Here is a 22796-nt window from a genome sequence, read left to right as displayed (position 1 = left end):
CTTGTTTGGCATATTACCACCCTGAGATCAAAGCTGGGCTTGCACATGAAAAACAAATCCAAAAAAATGCTCTACAAACAAGCAAACAAGCAGTCGGATTGATTCCTCTGCTTTTGAGACTTCTGTAATTTGAAAACACGCACTAACAAAAGGAGAACTGATTTCTTTGTCCTTTGCAGTTTCAGACTGACAGACATATGTTTCCTGTCAGCCCTTTTCTTTCCCCTGCCTGTAGGACACTGGGGTTGAGATGATGGAAAGTAGTCCACTTCATCAAGGCTATATGTAGCCATTGGCTGAGGTATATGGTTGATGTGGATGCCCACACGTGGAGGTTAAATTCAGCCTGGAGGACTGACCTTGCATAGCGCATGGTCCTTACGTAGATCAACAGCCTACAAACCCAACAGTGCTCTTTGCTGCTGAGACAGAAGCTTCCCTTGTGCGTCCCACAGCCTCCCTGAGCCTCCAGTCCAGCTCAACTATCTCAGCTTCTCGCCTCCCCATCCCCTGGGTGCCTGGGGATGCCTCTTTGCTGAGCTGTACCTGATGGGCTGCCGGAAAGCAGCCCTGCCAACCCAGCACGATTGTTTCAGATGCTTGGGGAAACACCAAGAGCCAGAAATGGAACATTTGGAAAGGGAAATAAACCCCCCCTCTGGCTCCTCTATGGAGCTGCAGTCACCAACCTCTTCCCTGCACCACAGATACTATAATTATAGATTAGATTAAATCCCAATGTTTCGCTTTATTTACATTCCTGACCTAGCCTATTCATTTCCGGTGTTTGTGCCAAGAATCAGCACAAAATTTACTGGAAATAATATGGAAGTCATCAGGATCCCTCCCAGAGCCTTTCTTAGGAAGTGTGTTCATGCGCTGACAAGGAGCTCAAATTTACCTTCCCTTTGCTGGCCCACATAGGTTTCCCATGTGTGATCCCAAACCAGCCCAGGGAATCTGGGAGAGTGAGTTTCAGAAATGTTGGGAAGGTGGATGAAGGTCAGGTCCTCCAATGGGATGGAGGTGGATTTAGAGCTCAGAGCAGCAACGCAAGGCTCCTGGCCAAGACCCACATGCCCTGCTCAGCCAGCACGGATGCCTGTTGGCCTGGAGGCCACCTCCAGCATGGCTGGGCTTAGCCTGTCATCACGCAGTGAAAACACTTCTTTTGGGTGGGTGTAAGGAAGGAGACAAAGTGGTTGAATGTTGGGATCCTTTGTAGCACTGAGAGACAGCGATTGCAATTCAGCAAAGCTGAACGCACTGAAGGAGCTGGCTCAGAACAAGACTGATTAATGTTGAGTGACCTCTGCCGTATGCATAGCTGGGATAAAAAGTGGAATGGAAACCCTTGGTGCTCAAGTGTCTGCTAATGCTGGCAACAGTCTGCTGCTCCTTATATGATACTAATTGTTATTGTTGGTCTTCCGTCAGGAAGACACATGAATGAGTGCTGGAGAAATCAGAGACAGATCCCAAATAGCTCAGTGGCATGGGTTAAAACACATCTGTTACAGCCCTTGGCTGAGTCCCTCGTGCACAGGAGCTGTGCTGCTTCACTGAATCTACCTCTTCTATTCCACATGCTTTCCAGCTTCCTGAAGTTAAGCAATGTATGGCTGTAGTTTCTTCTCAGGCATTCCTGGCTTGCAGAAACTCAAGCCAGGCAACTCAGGAGTTGAACAAGTGCTTGCTAAATCCCACCTTCTGACTTCTGGCTCTTCCTTTCTCAGCAGACCAGGGTTACTTCAGAACCAGGCTGCCCACACATTGGCTTGGATGTGCGTTTTTTTTTTGCTGAAGTAAATCCAACACAGAGCAGTCTGAGCCCACGTGGACTTTGTGCAGATCCCTGTAGTGGAGGAAGATTGGTCCCCTGGGACCTGGTCTGTACAAGGAGGACAGAGGCTCAGCACAGTGAGGAGACAGTCTCTGCTAATGTCAATGACATCCCATGCATGTTGGACTCTTGTTGAAGTTTCCGACGTTGATGTCTTTTATTACCACCCTGTGTGGAAGCATACATGTATGGGAGCCATGTGAAAGACATTCCTGCTTCCATCATGTCAGGCAAGGTGCAAGAGGCTCTTCCCAACTTTACCATTTGCTCCGTGGGGTGATGTGAGCAGATCCCCTTTGTCTCACTCCCTCTGTTTTTCTGTTCCTTTGGGCTATGAGCTCAGGTTAGAAGCTGTTCTTGCTATGGACAGGGCTCTGAGCAGCATGATTGAGCTGTAGGTGTTCATTTCAGGGGAGCTGAACTAGATGGCCTTTAATGGTCCCTTCCAACTCAGACGGTTCTATGACTGTGTCTGTGTCCACCCCAGCCTGGCTGACTCAGAGCAGGGCCTCCAGGAGCTACTGCAGTGTGTCTGTTCCAACACTTGCCGTTGCCATTCTAAAAGTTGGGTATGTCCTTCAATCCTCTTCACATCCATCTCCTAACGGTGTCCAGCTGCCTGGGACAGATCTGGCATCAGGAGCTGCCTTTCTGCTGACTTCTGTGGAGCCTTCTCCCTGTGACCTGCCAAGCACATGAACATCTCCTCACTTTTTGTTGGAAAAGCCAAATTATCCTTCCCAAATTCTCTGCTTTTGCTCCCACCTCGTGCCACAAAGAGAAACAGAACAGCCTTTGTTGCCTCCTGCGGCCAGCTCCTCCCCACCCTTTCCTCAGGACATCCGGATTGAAATAACATTCTTGGTGGTTTTGTTCTGAAATCTCTTGGCACCCAAGCTCCAGCCTTGGCTGGGCCCAGGCCCAGTTGCATCTGTCCTCTGGGCAATGGGAGGACGGCGGGTGGAGGGAGCGAGGAGGAGGAGGGGGAGCCACAGCCTGATGGTTGGTAGGGAATTGCATCTGGAGAAGTGTGCAAATGGGGGATTCTTCCTGGAAATGGCAGTGGGGTGGAGAGGAGGGGTTTGGCCTGTTGGTCTGCTGGTAAGCAAATGGACCTCTGCTGTTCCACCTCTTCCCCATCATGAATTTACTCACCCCTTACAGTTATGGACTTGGAGAGTATTTTTATCTCCCTGTGTGTAGAAACCTAATGCCACTAACATAGATCTGTCCAAGTCTTATCCTAATGACTAATGGCAGAGCAACTACAAGAGATGCAATATAAATACCAGCACAGATACTGCTGGCTTTGATTTGCCTCTAAGCTAGCAAAAGTTGCATTGTGCTGCTGTGTTGGAGCCCTTTGGTTTGTTCTTCAGTTCTCCATGTTGCATAGCACTTTGTTTTCTTAAGACTGGAAAGCTGAGGACAGTGTTGATTTGATTCTTACAGCAGTGTTGGGGTTTGGACCCACTTCCCTTCTAGGACAGAAGGATTGTACTGCTTGCAGTGCATGTTTCCTTTATATTGTACAGGAGAAGCGAGTCAGGACATGGACAAGAGGTTTTGTTCTTATTGACCATTTCTTAGCAGGGGAAACTGAGGCAGGAAGCAGCAGTATGCCTTGGGCTAGAGCTGAATGGAGAGCCACGGGATGCCTTCACTCACACTTCACCCAAGCCCCTCTCTTCAGGAGAGCACGTCAGAGAGTTGTTTCTTTACCCAGAGGCTGTGCAACATATCATACACAAAAGTGGGGCCTCATCTTCTTAACGTCCTTGGGTGGTCTGGGCTGTAGATCTGAGAGTTGACATCAAGGAAGTCGAGGCATGTCCCTGAAAACGCTGCAGACTTATTTGATGTCTCACACTCTCCTTCGTTCTTGCCCTCAGTGTGTTTCTTTTTCCCTAGCAGAGCCAATCTGATAGCAGGATGACCTTTCTGCACAGCAGCAGTGCCGCTTTGCCAGCTGCAGTTCCCCCTCTGCTGCCAGGGCTCAGTGGCCCTGTAGCAGCTCAGCCTGATCTTTGCAGATAATTCAAGTTTTTTATAGCCTAATTCCAGCCTCAGGAGAAACAAAAAGCAGCTCAGCTTTACCCATAAATACACAACAGGAAGGATATGACAAGCTGCTCTGAGACTTTGCTGTTCGGGTACAACTGCACCCACAGGGTTGATCTGAAGGCAGAGCTGTACCCGGACTAAATCAGCTCCCAGAGGCTGGAGATGTCAAGCTTAAAAGACGACACTGATCCAAGTGAAAACATAAGGCTCAATATCCTACCTGTGCATCGTTCTTTCCACAGCCTGGAGGCTTTTTGCCTCTAGGATCTGGATCATTCGCAGTAGGTCTTTGAAAGTGGCCTTCGAGTTGTTCCTTGGGTTTGGTGATTCTTTCACACCAACGAGTTTTGTATTTTTCTCTTTTCAGCTTTTCCTTTCTTCAGCTCCTTAGCAGGGTATATTGAAGGTTCTGAGTGCACCTGGGCATCTCCAGGCTGGTTGGGCCTGACCCAGATCCTTCTGCAGTGATAGGATGTAGTATTTTCCAAGACCGTGGTTAGCCTTGGGCTCAGATGATGCAGCAGGAATGTCATAAGGCATAGCCTGCAACCCCTCAGCTGCAGCTTAACTCTTGCTTAAAAGCAGATCCCACATTTTGGGAGCTCTTTCACTATGTGCTAAGACAACAGGAATCTCTCCGCTGCACGGGTTCAGAGCCCTCACTGCCTGTCTCAGGCTATGTTAGTGCTCAAGTAGCCAAGTGGCTACTGCTGAAACTAGGTTTGCAAAATTTGGGCACCTCTAATTTGAGAGCATCATCCTCAAAACTCCTGTTGACTTCTGCTGAATTTGTGATGGATTTGATTGGCGTAAAGTGGAGACACTCAAATTCATTGAGTACCCTGGAAATAGCTGCTTTTTCCTGAGCTTTTCCACCTGTAGAAGAGAAGTGTTAAAAATGACCTTTGCTAAGTGTCCAGAAGGCTGCTTCAATAGCTGTTGACAGAGAGCTTGAAGAGATGAAATGCACTGACTAGAGCATCTCACTTGGGGCTGAGTGACATCATTCACTGTGGTCTCCCTGTCACTGTATGCAAACTGCTCCTCCCTTATTGATCAGATGATGCCCTTGCAGCCCATGGCAGGAAGCCCAGTGTGGCAGCAGAAGGTAAGGATGAGATTCATGAGGGATGCTACTTCTTGGCTTTCTGTCCCGTAATCTGAGCTTGGCAGATCCTGGCTGCCTACTGCTCCAGTCCTTTGCCACCTTGGACTGCCAAGGACAGGTATATTGCCTTGAGGAGCAGAGTCCCCAGCTACACATGTCCTCATCACTGCTGGTCACCTCACACACATACACACTTCCCTCTTCTCATCAGGACTGAGATAAATTTGATTATACAGCAATATGGTTTCTGTTATGAAAAGAGGAAAGAAAATACCCAGGCTTTCACTGAAATCCCTTGGAGCCAAAGCTTATGTCATAATTTAAATGTTTCTAAGAAAAGACATAGAGGGTGAGGACTGCTCTTTGTTCAGGGAGTGAAGGCTGTAAGGCATAGGAGGGCAGTGGTCCTCTCGTCCCTGCGTGAGCTGGTGGAGCTGTGGAGATCTGTCACCATAGGAGTTGTGCCCAGATCAAGAAGGCTGCCTTCACTGGTGGATGGTTGCCAAATGGCTGAGGCCATTGTTTGGGCAGCTTGTTGCTGACCCATGGGGCTGTAGACCTTCTGGGGTGCTCAACCTTTGAATCAGAATCTATTGCTTTCCTTCCATATTTGCTGCTCTTGATTTCTGCTGGGGAAGCCCCAGGGCTGTGCATAGAGCAGGGACCTGAGCGACATCTGTACACACCAACCCCTGGCATCATCTTCTCCTTCTGAGCATCTCCTACTGCCCCGTATTTATGGAAACAGCCTCAGCTCTTAATCTTGTTGCACAACCCCAAGCAGAAATGCCTGCTGCTGGGCTGGGATGCTTTCATATTATTTTTTTTTCTGTCTGGTTTGCGTCATTGCAACATCACAGGCTTCCAGCCCTTCCGTGTCAGCTTTGTGTTTGCTGCGGAGCCAGGATGCTGGGATGCGCCTTGCACGCACTCCCCGGGAAGTGATGGGCAGGAACAAGCACCCTGAACCAGAACACTTCTTCAGTGCCCCTCAGCACGTCACCCTAAAGGCATGAGGGAAAGTGTTCCAAGCTATTAGGGCTGCCACAAGTTGTGCTTCTGTCCTGCGCAGTATTTCTTTTCCTCCCGGAGCATCCATCATGCACAGCCAAGGGCTGAGGAGTGTCCCAGCACAGGCAGACTGCTCTCCAGTGCCAGTTGCTGTCTCCATAGCTGCAGCTTCTTCCCTAATTGTGATCTTAGCTGGACCAGAATAAGGCTGCGTTGCTGCCAAGAGTCGCATCAGTGCTGCTCTCCTTGCTTTTGTGCCCATAAAGTAAATTGAGACAGAAGCTGGACTCTGTCTGTTGTCCACTGGCTCAACCTGCTTCATGGCCATCAAGGCAACATGTGGGAGGCTGGTGGAAGCCCCTAGGGTTCGTGTAAAACTCAGTATTCTGTCCCCATGGGGCATGGTGTCCATCTGTCCTGGACCCACATGCGTGGAGATGTGTGACAAGGACTGGTGGTGTGTCTGTCCAGTCCATCAGCTCGGAACTGGGGCACCTCTTTTCTGGGAGCTTTTCCATACCAGTAGCAGGAATGAATAGCTTAGCACAACCCCACACCACGTAAAATCACCCTGCAGTCCCCAGCCCTTGCAGACCCCCTTCTGGCTTTCAGCTCTACCCATACTTTGTACCTGCTGTACGTGGGATTGTTTTCTAAGAGGAAACTCGAGATGAAGCATTAACTCCACAAGGGCCTTTCTGTGCAATGTGCAGGGTTTAAATATTTATGTTGGCAAAAAGTGTGTAACAGGCAGCTCAAGATCAGAGATAATGAAATTGAGGTGTGCGGAGACACAGGGGGATACAGAAACAGAAGGGAGGGGGATCCAAGTGGGTTGTAGTGTGCACGCACAGGCAATTGCTTTTGTTTTCGTTAATACCCACTTGTTTGGGGAGAGGGATCCAACCACATTGCTGGGAGCTCTGCAGCACGTGCTGGGAGGGGAACACGTCCCAGCCTTGTGTGGTGGCCGTCCTGGTGGCATGCAGGGACGTTCCTGGGGGTTTCATCCACCAATGAAGTGTGTCCCTGAATCATTAATAGCACTGTTACAGGATCTCTCACTCTTCTAGATGGCTGCAGTCAGGGTTATGTACCAGTGGCTGTCTCTGATCAGGTAGCAATATGGTTTGTGTTTGTAGCAGAAATGCAAAGTCACAGCTTGAAACAGTGATTGAGCACCTGGTGGGAAGCAGAGCCAACCAAGGGCAGCACAGGTGTATGCAATTCAGCTGAGTGACCAGAAGGGGTGGAGCCAGAATCCACCCCCCTTCCCAGACCTCATTTAAGGGTTGGCAGGGGGAGGGTTGAAGTTCTGTTTTTTTGTTGTTTTTTCTTTTTTTTTTCTTTTTTTTTTTTTTTTCCGAAGATTGCTGTGTACCTGAGGCCTTCTGAAGGTAAGCAGCTTCTTTCCTTTGTTTCTGTGCCTATGGCTGTTGAGTTTGAGCAAATCCTCACTTGTTGCTGCCTGGGACTTTGCTGCCCTTCTGTCATTGCTGTGCCTTCCGTCATGTTACAGCATTATGTGGAGGATTCCCTGATGGGTCAGGAGCTGTTTGTTGCTGTGACTGCAGCACACTTAGTAGGGAAGGTCCGTGCTAATGTGAAGCCTTTCACTGATGAAGAGCCGTGCATGGGGAGGGCTAGGAGAAGGGGAGCAGGGAGGGGAGGTATTGGTATGGGCTGCCCAGGGAGGTGGTGGAGTCGCCGTCTCTGAAGGCATTAGAATGGTGGAGATATGGCACTGAGCAGTAACATCAGTGGGCATGGTGGGATGAGTTGGACTTGGTGATATTGGAGGTCTTTTCTAGCTTAGATGATTCTGCACTGTGAGGAGTGGGCATAGAGGATGCTGCAGGGAGAGCTCATTCCATTGCAGGAGGGGAACAAGGAGCTCATGCAACAGCGAAGGGTGCTGCTCTTTCTCAATTCATTATCTTTACGAGACAACTACTTCTCTCTCCCCACTTGCAGCGAATCCCCCAGAAGTGGGGGGAGAGCCCTGCGCCATGCAGTGGGACCACAGCCAGTCGTGCAGCCCCCAGGGAGGTATGAAATGAGGCATGAATGGAGTGTTAGGAGAGAATGGAAACTCTCAAGCGGCTCCCAGGCCGACTCTGTTGCGGGGGGTCCCTTACTCACGATGACAGCACTGCCTCTCATAAACATGCATTTCCTCATCCCCGTTTGTTTCTCTCTCTTGTGCAATCGCGTGTACCAGACGGGAATGGGAGTGAGTCCCAACGGTACGTGAATGTGTCACAAAAAGCCTTCCCACCCTGCCACCAACGAAGTAGTGAGAAATAACAACAGGATTTGAGAGAAAATGGAAGGGGGAGGGAGAAGAAGAGAGAGAAAGAAAAGATGGGGAGCTGGATGAGTTTGCTACCAACCATGAGTTGTTATGAGTGTAAATTTGAGGGCATGGCTGTGCTGGTAGTTCACAGTGTCAGTCGATGCTCAGAAGTCCCCATTGCACTCAGTGCTGGGCATCCTCCTGGGAAAACAAAGTTGCTTCCCCAAATGACTACTGGGTGGAAAAAAGGGACAAAAATAGGGGAAAAGTGACTTGGCTGAGATGACACAGTGCTGAAACCAAGAGAGAAGCTCCATCCCCTGTGCTGGACTGTTTCACTTGGGAAGTGAGAGGATCACAGCTCGTGTGCTTCCCTCCCATTGATCGTGCTGGGCATCATCCAGGCTTTGCTTCCAAAATACCTCTGTGAATAGATCACAGCCAGGGTGAGTTGTGGTTTTAGGGTGTAGGGTCACCATGCACAGCAAATCCCTTGGGCTGGGGCTGATGGAAACAGTGCTGGAGCCCTTACCTGAGCTCATGTGCAGGATGGAGGAGCAGGGTGTCAGCTCAGAACAGCTTTTGGGAGCTGCAATCCTTGCTCCTGCAGCAAAAAGCAGGGGAGGAGGCCTGCAGGAGGGATGATGCCTCTGGAGCATCGCTTCTGGGCACTTCACTGACCCAGCTTACTGCATGCTCTGTCACAGGAGTGCAGTGGCTCTGTGCTGTGGAAGCAGGGTCTAGCCCCTCAGAGGCCATCTGGGGGTAGCAGAGTTCGCTGTCAGGGCTGCTCGGCCATATAGCCACCATTTCAATAAAGAAATGATTAAAAGGGGGTGGGGGGTGGTGTAGAAAAACCCAAAACATCTGTTTTACTTCAAATCGGGTAAGATTCCTTTGCTCGCAAGGAATGTGTAAATCACGCCGGGCTGGGAGATGTACATAACCCTGCCTGAAAGCTCCCTTGCACTTCAAACGAATTCTAACGTACTTACTGGGATTTTGTTTTTATTATTTGTTTTGCTCCCCCACCAGCACCCCGGCCCCACTGGAGCTGTGAGAACCGTGTCCCCTCCAGCCAGCAGGGACCGGGACCTGGCCAGCATCCTTCTGCTGGGTGCACGGTGGGGACAGAGCAGTGCAGGGTACAGCCTCCCCTCGCTTGGATCTGCCTTGGGTTTTGTGAACGGAGGCATCCCCCACCTCCCAGCCCCATTGTGTGCCTTTATTGTTGGCAGCCTTGGCTTTGTTTGATGCCTAGGGCAGGCGATGCTGGGGGACAAACCCAGTGGAGATGGGCTGTGCTGGCGGGGAGCACGCAGCCTCCCCGTGCCGACCAGCGGCGGTCGGTGCGACCCGTCGCCTTTCTTCTCGGGCTCTCAACTAGGAGGCCCTATTGTGGTGGCTTATATAAGAACAGAGAGCCATCAACTCGTTTGACATAGACCACCCACCACTCCTCAGATGACACTGGCTTTTGAAGTCGCTACCAGTCTGGGCTGGATTTCAACCAGCGGTCCAGATGGAAGCCAAGCCCCCAGGAGGATGAGAACAAGCCCCACCAAGGGGAACTCCTGGGGTAGCGAGCTGTGGAGTGTCTGGTTCTTGTTTAGAAGGACTGTGAGGTTGGGAGGGGGAACGTTTCCTAATTTGCCAAGGGTCACCACCTCCCTCTCCCCCCATCTCCCCGGGGCTGGCCATGGCCAAGCTTTGCAGAGCATTTGTAGGTTAAGTGGCTGGGATGGTGAGCTGCGAACATTTCCATTGTGGAGCTCGTCAGGGGTCCAAGGCCGCCTCTTTCTCCTTTCTCCCTGGCACAATGGGAGGAAGAATCTGATTTATTCCCCCTCTCCTTCTGAACAGCCTTGTCATGTCCTGAGCTGCAGTCACGATGGGAGGAGGAGGGCTGTGCTCCTAACGTAGCCCAAGGCACAGGAACCCAAAGCAGTGTCCTTTTGGAGGCCCACCTGGTGTGCTGAACTCATGTGCGAATGCTTTCAGATGAGCTGAAAGGTGTCCAGCTGCAGGTCTGTGTGTAGAAACAGAGCCAAACCTCAGAGTGATGGCTTACCTCCAAGTGTGTAACACTGGTGGAGCTTGGGCAGGAGGCTGTGGGGTGCCCAGGGCTTTACGTGGCATCTCAGGATGAGTCCCAGCAAAACAGGGACCTGACTTTTGGCAGATCATTTGGCAGATGAATGCCAACTGCTTGTGCTTAGTTAGAGGCAGAAGTGCCTGTGTCTACCAAAGAACACTGGGATTCCCCTCCTGGGTGAGCTGGGGCTGTTTGGGACTTTGCCGGGTGGAGGGGACACCTTGCCCAGGCCTTGGCAGTGGAGTGGTGAAGATTCTGGCCAGTTCTTGCTGCGTTGCTTCTGTGAGCACATCTGCTAATTCTCATCTCCACAGCCTGCAGGACAAAAGCAAGGACACAACTGCCAAGAAATCCAGATCCCCAACTCCCCTCTCCCTTCTCTCCTACTATGATGATAGTTTCCCAATGATTCTGTTTTTTCCGTCATCATCTCATCCGCACTGTTTGGGTGCCAACCCCCGAGGGTCTCCTGTGGATCTTCATGGTAAAATAAGAATGTGTTCCCTTGGTCCTTGGTGTGAGCATGGGAGCAGAAGCCCCAGACTTGTGACACTGACTGCATGAATGTTATTTTATGTCAGGACTGATGCTTTGGGCGTGCTGTCCCTCTCCAGTGCCAGGGAGCTGTTCTCTCATCCACATTTCATCCCCACCAGCAGTTTTGTCCAGCACAGCAGCGCTTCTTTCCATGGGACTTGTTTTGCTCTGCCTCCATCCATGGTGTAAAGCCCCAAAGCATGAGCCGGGCACCTGCTGGCAGCATCTGATGGTTGCTGTTTTATGTGCTTCCAAAAAGCACCTGAGGCATGTGGTGCAGGGACACTTATTTCCCTCCATCTGACAGCTGTGCTCTGGGAGGCATTGGTGGAAGGGTACAGCAGGGATCACCCAGTGTCTTGTGAAGCTTTGCTCTAACCCCAAGCAGAGGTATGAGCCCACCTTGCCAACGGGCACTGCAAAAAGGCACAGTGTGAGCTCTCAGCATGAAATGGGGCCAGCAAGGGACAGGGAAAGTCACTTCTTCCACACAAGCCTTCTCTTCTCAATGTCTGCTTGCTTTAGATTGAGAGGTGAAGGCTTTAATTTGTGCTGGGGGAAGTTCAGGTTGGACGTTAGCTAACTTTTGTTTTCCTCAGAAGAGTGGTAATGCACTGCAACAGGTCTTCCCAGGGAGTGGTGGGGTCACCATTCCTGGAGGTGTTCCATAACTGTGGAGATGTGGCACTGAGTTGATGTGGTCAGTGAATGTGGTGGGATGGGTTGGGGTTGGCTGTGGGGATCTTAGGTCTTTTCCAACCTTAATGATGCTGTGATGGTTTCCTTCAGAGGAGTGTTGCTCTTGTTTACCTTTCTAAGTTCTCTCTGATCACTGAGTTGATTAACTAAAATACAATCCTTCAGCTGGACCAGGAAATGAGAAGTGTTGGCAAGAGCACATCATGGCTGAACCACTTTGCAGAGGCTGGGCCCGTATCTCAGCATGATGCTGGGCCCTGGAGCAGCACCCTGCCCTGTCCCCCATTCATGTGGCACAGCTGGGTTTTTGCACAGCCACTGTGTGTGTGTGCAGCCAGCAGCTTGTAGGCACTTGAGCACTTTGCACGGGTGTTTGGCAGATGCTGTAGTATTTATTGGACTCAGACCCTTTTCCCTGCAGCCCAGCCAGATCGTAGTGGTTCAGCATCTCGTGGAGCTTCACAGAACAGCAGAAATGTTTGTTATCTCCTTAGGATGGGAAGAAATCAACTGCCAGCCCAGGAAGGTCAGCACAGAAGTCCTTATCTGCCTTCCTACAAATAAGGATGATGAGTAAAGCACTCAAACATTGTCAGCATCGTGAGATGGAGTTAAAAAAACTATGAGCCAGCGTTGTTGTCTATAAATAAAGAACATGTTCTGGAGTTTCATTCTCAGCCTTGTGGTTTTGGGCCTTTAGAATTTTGTTTTTTTGTGTTGTTTTCTTTTTTTTTTCCTCTGCATTGAGAAAGGCAAGAAACATATTGTTCTTTTTTTTTTTTTTTTTTTAAATTCAATTGACAATCTTCCACAATCATTGGATTCCAGGAACTGAAGCTTTAGCCCCCCCCCCCCCCCCCCCCCTTCCCTGCCTTCTCTTCCTCCCCCCAAGAACTATCTTGAGCCCAGTGATAAAATCCCTGCTTTAGCCAACTTTGGGTGGAGTATCTACAAAGAAGGTGTTGCTGACATTTCACGAGGCCACATGTTAATTGCTTTCTATCTCTCTCTAAAAGTTCCTTCTGGTCAGTGTAGTGGGAAACATTTAAGCAGTGTTATTTTATAGGACTTGATGTGCTGTTTCTCTGCTGAGGTGGCTGCATTTCCAGGCATGCAGGGCTGCTCTCTGCCAAAAGCATCTGTGCATCCAGTGGTAAAACGCTCCTTGGAACCTCTTTGGGCAGAATATGTCTTAGTATTGTTCCAAAGGCAGCATCCATGTATGATCATGCTAAGGGCACTGGGGGAAAGGAGAGAGGACACGAGAGCACAGGGAGCACATGAAGGAGCATTGCAGGGAATGCTTACTGCTGCACAAACCAACCTCCTAGGTATGGGGGAGGCAGAGCCAGGGCAGAGCTGCCTCATGGCATTCCAGCCTGGAATTCAGAACCACTTGTTGGTCTCATTTTTCCTTAGAGGCTCCCAAAGGGCCCCATTGGCATTGTTGGGTGCAGCTCCATCGTTGTCAGGCTGCCTCGCTGCCTGCCGAGGCCTTCATCCAAAATGCTGTGCAGGGATGGTCATGTCCCCACCTCACCCACAGCTGCCATGGGTCTCTCTTGGACACTGCAAGCAGAGACACAGATCTCTGCTCTTTCTTCTCTTGATTATCCATTTCCACAAATAAAGGGAAAAAATTACCAGCACACTGAGCAGGACTGTCAACTGCTCTGAGATCATTCTGCCACAGAGAGGATGGGTGGACAAATGGTTGAGAAGGAGGTGGGCAACCATCATCTCCCACTTTTGCGATCTGCTCACATTGCTGCGGCTCTCCTGGTTGAGATGCTTCACCTCATAAATATCTGTTTGCCATCACTAAAGCAGAGCTGTCAGTGCTTCAAGAGCAATCTGTTGGATGTTAACGGCAAAGCCCTCTGAGATCAGATGCTGGGTAGAAATGGAGAGGGGCAGAGGGCTGTGTGCTGCTGGGGCTGCCAGCTGCCACCAGAGCTGAAGTTGTTGGTGCCCATTCCGGAACAGCTCTCCTTGAGAGTGAATCATAAAATCATTTGAGTTGGAAGAGATCTTAAGGACCATCTCATCCAACTCCCTGCGCCGAACAGTCAGGTGCTCAGAGCTCCGTCCTGCCTGAGCTGCAAGGATGGGGCACCACCACCTCCGGGCAGCCTGAGCCACTGCCTCACCACCAAAAGGAATGGAGCACAAAGCCATTCTTCTGGGAACTCAGAGAGGATTGGTTTCATGTGAGTTAAAGCATTCTCTTTTGACCGAGTCAAAATCATTTTGCTTCTGATGATTTCCCATTTAAGCGTGCCTTCTTCATATTTTTTTCCCCCCCCAATCTCATCTGATGAAATGAAGGCCCTGTGTGTGGATCAGTTTTTTAACCCAGCCTGAACCATTATGGATGCTGTCACTCTTTGCTTTGGTGTTAGCAGAGGGCAGAAGCAGAGCCCAAAAGGGTCCTTCCCCCCCAGCAGATGGGGGATGCACTGTGACCCCTGCCAGGCAGCCGCATCCCTCCTGACCCACGGGTGCTGGAATAGGTGACGTGGGCACTAATTGCTGACTGTTACCATTGTTTTCATCAAAGTCTGCTGTTTTCAAGGGAAGTGCTCTGGCACCGATTACCTCGCAGATAATGGAGCCTTCTTGATGAAGCTGCCGCAGGCAGAGCAGAGGTTGCACATTAGCTGTGCTCACCCATTTACAAAGGAAAACACAACCAGCACAGCTAAGCCAATGACCCAGCATGGGGACAGAGGTCAGCTCACAACAGAAACCCACCTGTTGAGCCCCCTGAGAGCTTGCCATGCTTGCAGAGGCTTGCCCCTAACTACAAGAAAGGCATAGAAACTACAGAGTGTGTCCAGAGATGGGCAACAAGGCTGTGAGTGGGCTGGAGCAGAAGAGCAATGGGGAGCAGCTGAAGAAGCTGAGATGGGTCAGTCTGGAGAAGAGGAGGCTTGGGAGAGACTGTATCACTCTCTGCAACTCCTGAAAGGAGGTTGTGGGGAGGTGGGCTCAACCTTTGCATCCAGTAACAGCAATAGGATAAGAGGCAATGGCTTCATGTTGTTCCCGGGGAGATTCAGATTAGGTGTTAGTGAACATTTCTTCTCTCATAAAGCGGTAATGCATTGGCACAGGTTGCCCAGGGAGAAGTGCTGTCCCTGGAGGCCTTCCACAACCTTGGAGATGTGGTGGGATGAGGTTGCACTTGGTTATCTTAGGTCTTTTCCAACCTTAATGATTCTGTTCTTCTAAGAGCAATGCCTGCTGATGGGTGGTTGGATGAGCTGCAGGACTCCTGGGGTGCCCTTCTTGACACTGCGTGCCCCAGTTACTGCTGCTTTGTGGACCCAGAGAGAGCAATCTGTGCTGCTTATCTGCCCACAGGAGACTCCTTGCTCAGTAGAAGTGGAGATGGCAGCTCTGCAGAGCCTGGCACTCACACTCTTGACCTGGATTCGAATTCCCCTATTGCTCTGCTGCTGTCCCTTAATTATAGCAGGAGAACAGCCTGTGTGTGGTACTTGTGAAGTTGCACAGCACGGACATCCTTGTGAGATGCTCCCACTCTGAGCAACGTTCCTTCTAAATTAAGGAAGATGATGTCATGCCAAAGAATTAAATAGCATCTCCTTAGGCAAGCGCAGCATTTGCATCTCCTGCCTGCCCCAGCTTTGTCCCTATGCACAAGTGTGTTCCTTGGCAGTCTGCTGGCATCCTTTCAGTCAGCAAATATTGTTACAGAGCTAATGCTAATTGCTTGGAGAGAGCACATCCCATGTGGGAATTGCTACCATGCAGATGTCAGCTCTTATCAGCTGCTGGTGGGATGTGGGAGCAGCCCACTGATTGGGAGTGAGGAGGAGGCAGGCATCACTGTTGTCCCTGATGAGGATGCTGAGAGTCAGGATCACTCCTTAAGTAAACATGCCTTGGGGTCTCAATCCCCTTTCAGCTTACAACTGTAGAGCTGTGTTGTTTCAGGGACCTCTGTGCCCAGCTCCCACCCTGTGCCAAAAGCAGCTTTGGTTTCTATGCCTGGCTTGGGCTGGGTAAATACCATTCTATACCTTCTGGAAGAGTGGGCAAAAATTATTGCCCCCACTGCAAAGAAGCATTCTCATTTTGGAGCTTTGATATTGTGAGCACAGCTCTGAGCTTAGCATCACAGGACATCCCGTGCAGCCACAGCCTGTTTATGCAGTGCTCTATCCAGCACAAAAGCTGTATTTTACTGTCAGATGCTCTCCATTAGCTTCAAGTGTGAAATTATCATTCCCACCCTTTTACCAGCCACACCCTGGTGAGGAAATGATCTAGAAAACAACCTCAAGGGCCTTTTGCAGGATGTGTGCGAGCTGTCGCTTGTCAGCACAGATCCTACTTAGGGCAGAATTACTGCAGGGAGGTGCAAGCACTGCAATGTTACTGCATTGCATGGGTGCACGGCACCTCATGCAGAGCTGTGTGCATCCTTCTCCAACTCATGGCACGCAGCCCACCCTTGGTGCACGGGGATGCTGTGACCTACCCCCATGCCTCCTCTTGCTATTTGCTTTCCTATTCTTAGCCAGAGACATCTTGCATCCCCTTGAGATGCCAGAAGTGACTGATGGGAGCCAGGACCACATTTTTCACTTCTCATGAAGTCAGCTCCCATAACAATCTGGTGGTGTCAGACCAGGAGATAAAGACATTTTTCTTTCCCTTCCTGCTTTCCAGGTTCACTCTGTATGCAGTGGACACACGAGGGAGACACTCTGAGCTGAGCACGGTCACCCTGAGGACAGCCTGCCCACTGGTAGATGACAGCAAGGCAGAAGGTCAGTCTGGCACCTCATCTCCCAAGACAGAAGCCATTTCCTGTTAATTTTGCTTCTCCTGTATCCATTACACACCTGCAACCCTCTCCAGTCTCCTCTTCCAGACCACAAGCTCTTATAAGTGAGCCCTGGGCACAGGGATATGGGGCTGGGATGGATGGCAAATCACAAACATCTTGTAGTGGAGGCTGTATGGTCCTGCGTAGCTCAGTGCCATCATGTCTGCTCCCCGTATGATCCTGGGGACCTGCCAGCAAACATCCTATGGAAAAGGGCAATTGCTGCCTGCAAAGTAAGGGCAGCCCTGAATGGGATCCAACTCTGGGTCTTTAGTGGGACAGCAGTAGCAGCTGTGTTGACTTTGAAATGGAGACATCAACCACTTTCATAGTTTCATTTCCCAGTTTTGAAACCAATCAGTCAAATTCATTCTCTCCTTCCCAAAGCATTTTGCTGTTTTTGAGTTTTAAATTACTTGTCTAAAAAAGAATAGAAGGCCTGCTACCTATTTCCTTTCTTTCTACTTTGGGAAACAAACAAAAGAAAGCTTTGATTAATGCTTTGTTTAGTGTTATTGATAAGCACTTCCAAAATGAGCAAATGAGAGGCTTTACAGAAGAGGAAAGAAAAAGAGTCTTCTACATTTTTCATTTCTTAAAAAATACTCTTTTTTTACAACAAAAGCACACACCTTCTTGCTCAATAAATCAAGCTTCATTTGCAGCTATCCCAGCACCTCCCACCAGCCCTTTTCAGAGTTCTCTGCTTGTTCTTTTTCCCTGTTGTATTGCTATAATGGGATGGAAAGTACCATGATAATGGCAGGGTAGCAAAGTCTTTGGGCCCAGCAAACAAGAATGAGCCCAAATGCGGCAGCCTCAGAAATGAAAGAAAATAACTACTTACCTTTAGCAGGCCTCAGGTAGACAGGGATACACAGCAAGAGGTGCCCTTGCCTCCACTACCAACCCTTAAATGAGGTCGTAGAAGGAATAGATCCTGCCTCCACCCCTTCCAATTACTCAGGTGTATTGCATGCAGCTGAGCTCTCCTGGGTTGGCCCTGCCTTCCCACCAGGTGCTCAGTCACTGCTTCAGGCCGTAACTTAGCATTCCCACTACACTTGTGCTCATTAAATCTTGTCCCCTGCTCTCTTCCAGAAATAGCTGACAAAATCTACAACCTCTATAATGGCTACACCAGTGGGAAGGAGCAGCAGACAGCCTACAACACGCTGATGGAGGTCTCTGCTTCCATGCTGTTCCGAGTCCAGCACCACTACAACTCCCACTATGAGAAGTTTGGAGACTTTGTCTGGCGTAGCGAAGACGAGCTGGGGCCCAGGTACCCACCCTTATCCTGCCTCCTCATAGCTGAGAGAAGTCCCCTCCTGTTATTAACCATCCAATGGTGTTGACCAGGCCCTGCTTGGTCTTTGATAAATGCTTGTGGGAGAGCTGAAGTGGGCGGTACTGCAGGGTACTGGGAACACCATGGGGAGACCAGAGGGTCTTAATCAGGGACAGTGCGTGGTCTGTGTGTAAGCCAGCACTTGGATGTTATCAGAGGGGATCAACAACTAAGCAAAATTCTAAGTGGTAAAATTGTCTCTGCTAGGTATTTTTCATGGACTTTCCCTTCTGCTGATTTCTATCTCTATTGGACCTGACACATCTTTATCCTCGCTGTGCCATATGGTTGCTGTACAAGCTGTAAATATTTCCAAAGTTCCCTTTTCCATCTTCACTCTCCCGTAACAATAATTCAATTCATTGATGTAGGTGCTAAGAAGATTGTCCTTATTTTCATTGCTGTGGTGTCCCTGGTACCATGCAAGGAGTGTTTGAAGAAAGTCATAACCCTGTGGACAAGTTACAATCTCTTCAGAATTCAAGTAGCCTTGAAGCTTTTGTAGACACTGCTCTTGAATCATCCTCATCTAACTTTGGATGGGGCCCTAGGCAGTCTTTTCTGGTGCTGAATTTGGTGGTTGACAACCACTGGAACTAGATCCCTTCCAACCCAAGCCATTCTATGATTCTTTGTTGTTCTCTGACAAACTGGAACAGGGAAGGATGGAGGAGAGGGGTTGGGCTGTCCGTGAATAAGAATTTCCTTCTTTCTCCTCGACTTCTGTCTGCTTGTTGGACACGAGCAAGGATCCGTCCATAATACCAGGATGACAGCACTTCACAACAGCTCCTCCTCTCACAGACATAAATCCAGGCTGGCCTGGTGCTTGCCCTCCCACAGAAACGACTTTGGTCGTAATTTCTTTGATAGCTCATTAGCGCCTGACGCTGAGCCACTCTTCCTTCCCACCGCCTTCCTCTTTCTCTGATGATACTGCAGACTCGTTTGTCCTTTCCAACTGCACTGAGCCCCCGGGGTCCATCAGCCTCTTCTTACACTCTTCTTACTCTTCTTATTTCCCTTGTTACTTGAGATCCAACTTATTGCAGCATGTTAGCTACCCTGATACCTACACTGAGCCGCCAGATTTGCAAGGTGACATTTAAATAGCCCGCATTGTTGCACTCCATACTGAGCTACATCTGGAGCCAGTGGTCGATTCGGCTGCTGTCTGCCTTCCTCGCCAGGCAGATGATCCCTTGCAGAGCTCGTGTGCCCCCACTCCATGTTTGAGCAGTGTGTGACCTGCAGCCAAGGGGAAATGCAGCAGCAGTCGATGCCAGACTGACAAGAGCAGAGCTCTGCATCCCGCCCAGCATCGCCGGGAGCTGGGACAGAAGCGGAGGCACTGACGTGGGGAGGATTTGCCAAGGGAGGCCATCTCGTAACGCGATTTTAATTGACGGGCTGTTCTCCTTCCCAGAGGAACATTCATTTTCATACCTTGAAATGTTTATCAGATGAGCCTCAGATTCGCAGTAAATGTTCGCTCATAAAACTGAGCGACAAGAGGGAAGTTGATTGCCTCCGTGTAATAAATACATCACACTGGAGTCCTCGTGAGCCCAGTTTCCATGAAAGCCACAGGTTACTGCAAACAGCTGCTCGCGAGAAGACACGCTGACAGCCAGATGTCCCAACCAGACGGTTTACATTAAGGAGACATTAAAAACTTAGCTCATAGGTGGCCCTAAACCAGGACTTTCTGTGGTCAGCAGCATCTTGGCACCTGGCTTGCTTCATCCTGCTCGTCTCCTTCAGCAACAACAACCCCTTTCCTGCTCCCCCCATTCCTCCTACAAACACCAAATGAGTCTCGCAGAGTTAATTTGTTCCAACAAAACAGAGAATCTGTCTAAAGCAGTGAAGGTTTAATGCTACTGTGTGTTCAGACCTTTGGATCGGTGCAGCAAGAGCGTTTCCTGACATGGCAACAGGGAGATTTCTTTATTATTTTCTCATACTGTATTTTCGGACAATCCTTGTGACCACTGCAAACAGAGCCTGGCTGTTAGGAGGAGGCGGGAGAAAGAATTAGGTTAAAATCTTCCCTCTGTGCCCCTGCCTGCGGCTACCAGGAACAGCAGGGTCAGGATGTGGGGCTCACAGCTCTCCTTCCCTCAGGCAGGTCCCCGGGCAGCAGCCGGGGAGGCCTCATGAGATCAGTGCATCCCCAGAGCAGCTGCCTTCTGGAACCGAGGGGAATGCAATGTACCGATGGGAGGCTGTGATAAGAGGCCATCGAGTCCCGGACTCATTATCCTCTCAGATGAGGGTCTGACAGACCTGGGTCAGTTCTCAGTAGAGTGGAAAAATCTGAATTGATGACAAAATCGTCCCATATGGGAACAGAGCAGACGGGCAACCAGCCTGTCCTGCAGCAGACCGAGGAAGCTCGTCCTCCTTCTCACTTGGCACCTTCCTTGGCAGCCCCTCGTCCCCTCCCACCCCTCTCCCCACACCAAGAGGGGAGCAGCCGTGCGGAGCCATCGCTATCAGAATCCCTCTCTCCACCATTTATGATGTGGGTGATGACCTCCTAAATCCATCACTCAAGAACCGGTCCCTGGGGACACCCAGAGTGGAGGCACCCTGCAGTGGAGCTGGGCTATGGGGGAGCAAGGAGGGGCTGCTTCATCCTTTGGAGGGCCGGGATCTGGCCATGAAAATGACCCCCGCCTCGCTCCCCTGCTGTCCTCTCTTGATTCCTGCCCTTTAATAAGGCAATAAATTATTGTTTCTGGCAGGGATGAGGTTGGTCAGCATTTAGGAAGATTTCATTTCCAGTATTTGAAAAGGTGGTCGTTCTGACCCGACAGCCCTCCGCAGGGAGCACTTGGGTAATACCCAGCGCTTGATTTATGGTGTTAAATTGGCAGCCCAAGAGCTGCTCCTGTAATTTATTACCCAGCCTTCACCAGAAAGCTTCTCTCCCTTTCTCACCCCTCCCCTCACCCGCTCTGTCTCTCTTGCTCCTTATTTTTTTTTTAAGAGGGAACAGCTGACAGCCAAAAGCTAAATCTAATATTTACACATGACTTCATTACCTCACTAAAATAAGTGACTCAGTCTCAAAGCAGTGAAACCCATCGAAACTGGGGCTTTGGTGCCGGAAACCAGAAGTGAGGGACCTGATTCCCTCCCTCCCATCACCTGGACCATGGTGCTGTGCTTTCTCAGCATCCTTGTAGAGTCAGCTCATCGTGTGCCACATCCCTTTCTTGGGGCTGATTGCACCGAGCACAACTGCAGATGCTGCAGATGTGGAGACCACCAACCCAAGAAGCGTTGCCTGCAGCAAATGAGAGACCAGCAGGTCTGCATGGTTCAGCCCTGCTGCTCTTTGTTGAGCTGTAGATGTAGATGTTCCTGCTCCTTGCAGGGGAGTTGGATCAGATGACCTTTGAAGATTCCTTTCAACTCAAACCATTCTGTGATTCACAAATGAGAGTGTTTATCTGGCCAAGAGACCCATATGTCTATCAGGAAAAGAAGGCAACGTGGTCATTTTTAGCAAAATGCAGGTGATCCTGGGGTGGTGGAACATGTAATGAAAATGGGAGAGTAGGTAAGACCAAGGGAGATGGAGGGAAATGGTCAGGTTATGCAGGAGGGAAGTGAGAGATGGGCTGAGAGGGCTGTGCAGGGGAGGAGACAGACAGCTGGTGAGATGGGAGGAGGAATAGGGAAGAGATTGGCCAGCAGATGTGTGTGAGCATGTGCTGGGGTGCCCAGCCCTCAACCTGATTAAGAGCAAGTCACTGTTACCTACCACTGAGAAATACCTCAAAGACTGGCCGCATCCACTTGTTGGTGCTCTCCTCTTGTGCAAGCCTGGGAAGGCCTCCTGGTGAGCTGGACTAGGAACCAGTTTGGGAGAAAAGCCATTGGATTCTTGATTGGCCTTCAGGTGGACAACTTCTCCATGTCAGTGAATCCCATTCATCCCAATGGACACGTGCACCAGTACAAGCCAATGGGCAGGGATAAGCTGGGAAAGGAGCAGAACCTACTTTTGGCAATAGAGATGATTTATGGTAAATAAGGGTCACCACAGAGCTGTGGCCCTGGAAAGATGATAGTTATCCCATTGAGAGAGAGGCAGGTCTGGTTCAGTGCTCTGCTCCCGAGCACGGTCTGCTTACAGGAATGTCCATCTTACAGGGTGTATGTGGGCTCTACGTTTGGCCAACCTCCCCTTCAAGAAAGAGCAGATGTTATGAAACAGTTTCTCAGCATTAAGATGGATAAACTGAAGGACTGCTTGTGGAAACAAACTGTGCTCTGCCTTTGACTAAAGAGCAGGTTGGACATATTCATCAGGGCAGGCTGATTGCACATGATCCCCTTTGGTCCCGTCCACCAGCAGCGAGAGTGATTGAGTGAGATCTGTTGGCCTCATTGTAGCACCAGGCACTGTGGATCTTGGTTTGCTCTGAGCTGAGCTTTAATCCATGAGTCTTTGCTGAGAGCATCTGATGCCACCGTGGAATTTCACACGTGTGAACTGGGGGATCGGTGGCACATCAGGAGGTGCTGATGTGCCCTTGTGCCTCATCTGCCCTCCTTCCCCGCATCCCATACTGGGTGCTGCTGGTGCTGCTCCTCGTTAGGAGCTCACAGCCCAGGCTGCAACGCCGCTCAGCTTCCATAATCAAATAATCCCCATGTTTATGCCTCACTGACTGACAGCGCTGCCTCTGACATATCATTATCAGGAATTTACATTCCTCCAGGAACTGTGAAATCCCCTAACCCCAAATCCAGAGCTTTCCTGTGGCACCAGAGGGAGAGGAAATAATCTGTGATCTTGAGACTTTCAGACCACTGAAGTAAACCCTCTTCCCCTCCCTTTGTTTGATTTAGCACTTTGCAGACTCCCACGAGGGGATTCTTGGTTTCTAACGGGTTTATTTTGTTTTGTCTTA

The 22796-nt window shown here is 50.0% G+C and overlaps 1 protein-coding gene and 1 long non-coding RNA gene across 3 annotated transcripts in view; one reads left to right on the top strand and one right to left on the bottom strand.

The window, feature by feature from the left end:
• The window catches only part of ASTN2 (astrotactin 2), a 257628-nt gene that overhangs the window by 233017 nt on the left and 1815 nt on the right, over positions 1 to 22796 (top strand). For both annotated transcript variants that reach the window (XM_052669629.1, XM_052669630.1), the window contains exons 21-22: positions 16355 to 16455; positions 17616 to 17799. In XM_052669629.1, coding sequence (XP_052525589.1) covers positions 16355 to 16455; positions 17616 to 17799 — 285 coding nt within the window. The remainder of the gene's footprint in view (positions 1 to 16354; positions 16456 to 17615; positions 17800 to 22796) is intronic.
• Positions 15236 to 17537, bottom strand: LOC128074097 (uncharacterized). The gene is made up of 2 exons (XR_008202978.1): positions 17362 to 17537; positions 15236 to 16702 (listed from the first exon to the last, which is right to left on the bottom strand). It is a non-coding gene; the product is annotated as an uncharacterized LOC128074097 (long non-coding RNA).

Source organism: Tympanuchus pallidicinctus, unplaced genomic scaffold (assembly GCF_026119805.1).
Source record: "Tympanuchus pallidicinctus isolate F22 unplaced genomic scaffold, pur_lepc_1.0 scaffold8, whole genome shotgun sequence".
NCBI classification, from domain to species: domain Eukaryota; kingdom Metazoa; phylum Chordata; class Aves; order Galliformes; family Phasianidae; genus Tympanuchus; species Tympanuchus pallidicinctus.
The sequence above is the reverse complement of the archived record's forward strand: the minus strand, read 5'-3'. Positions and strand labels throughout refer to the sequence as shown.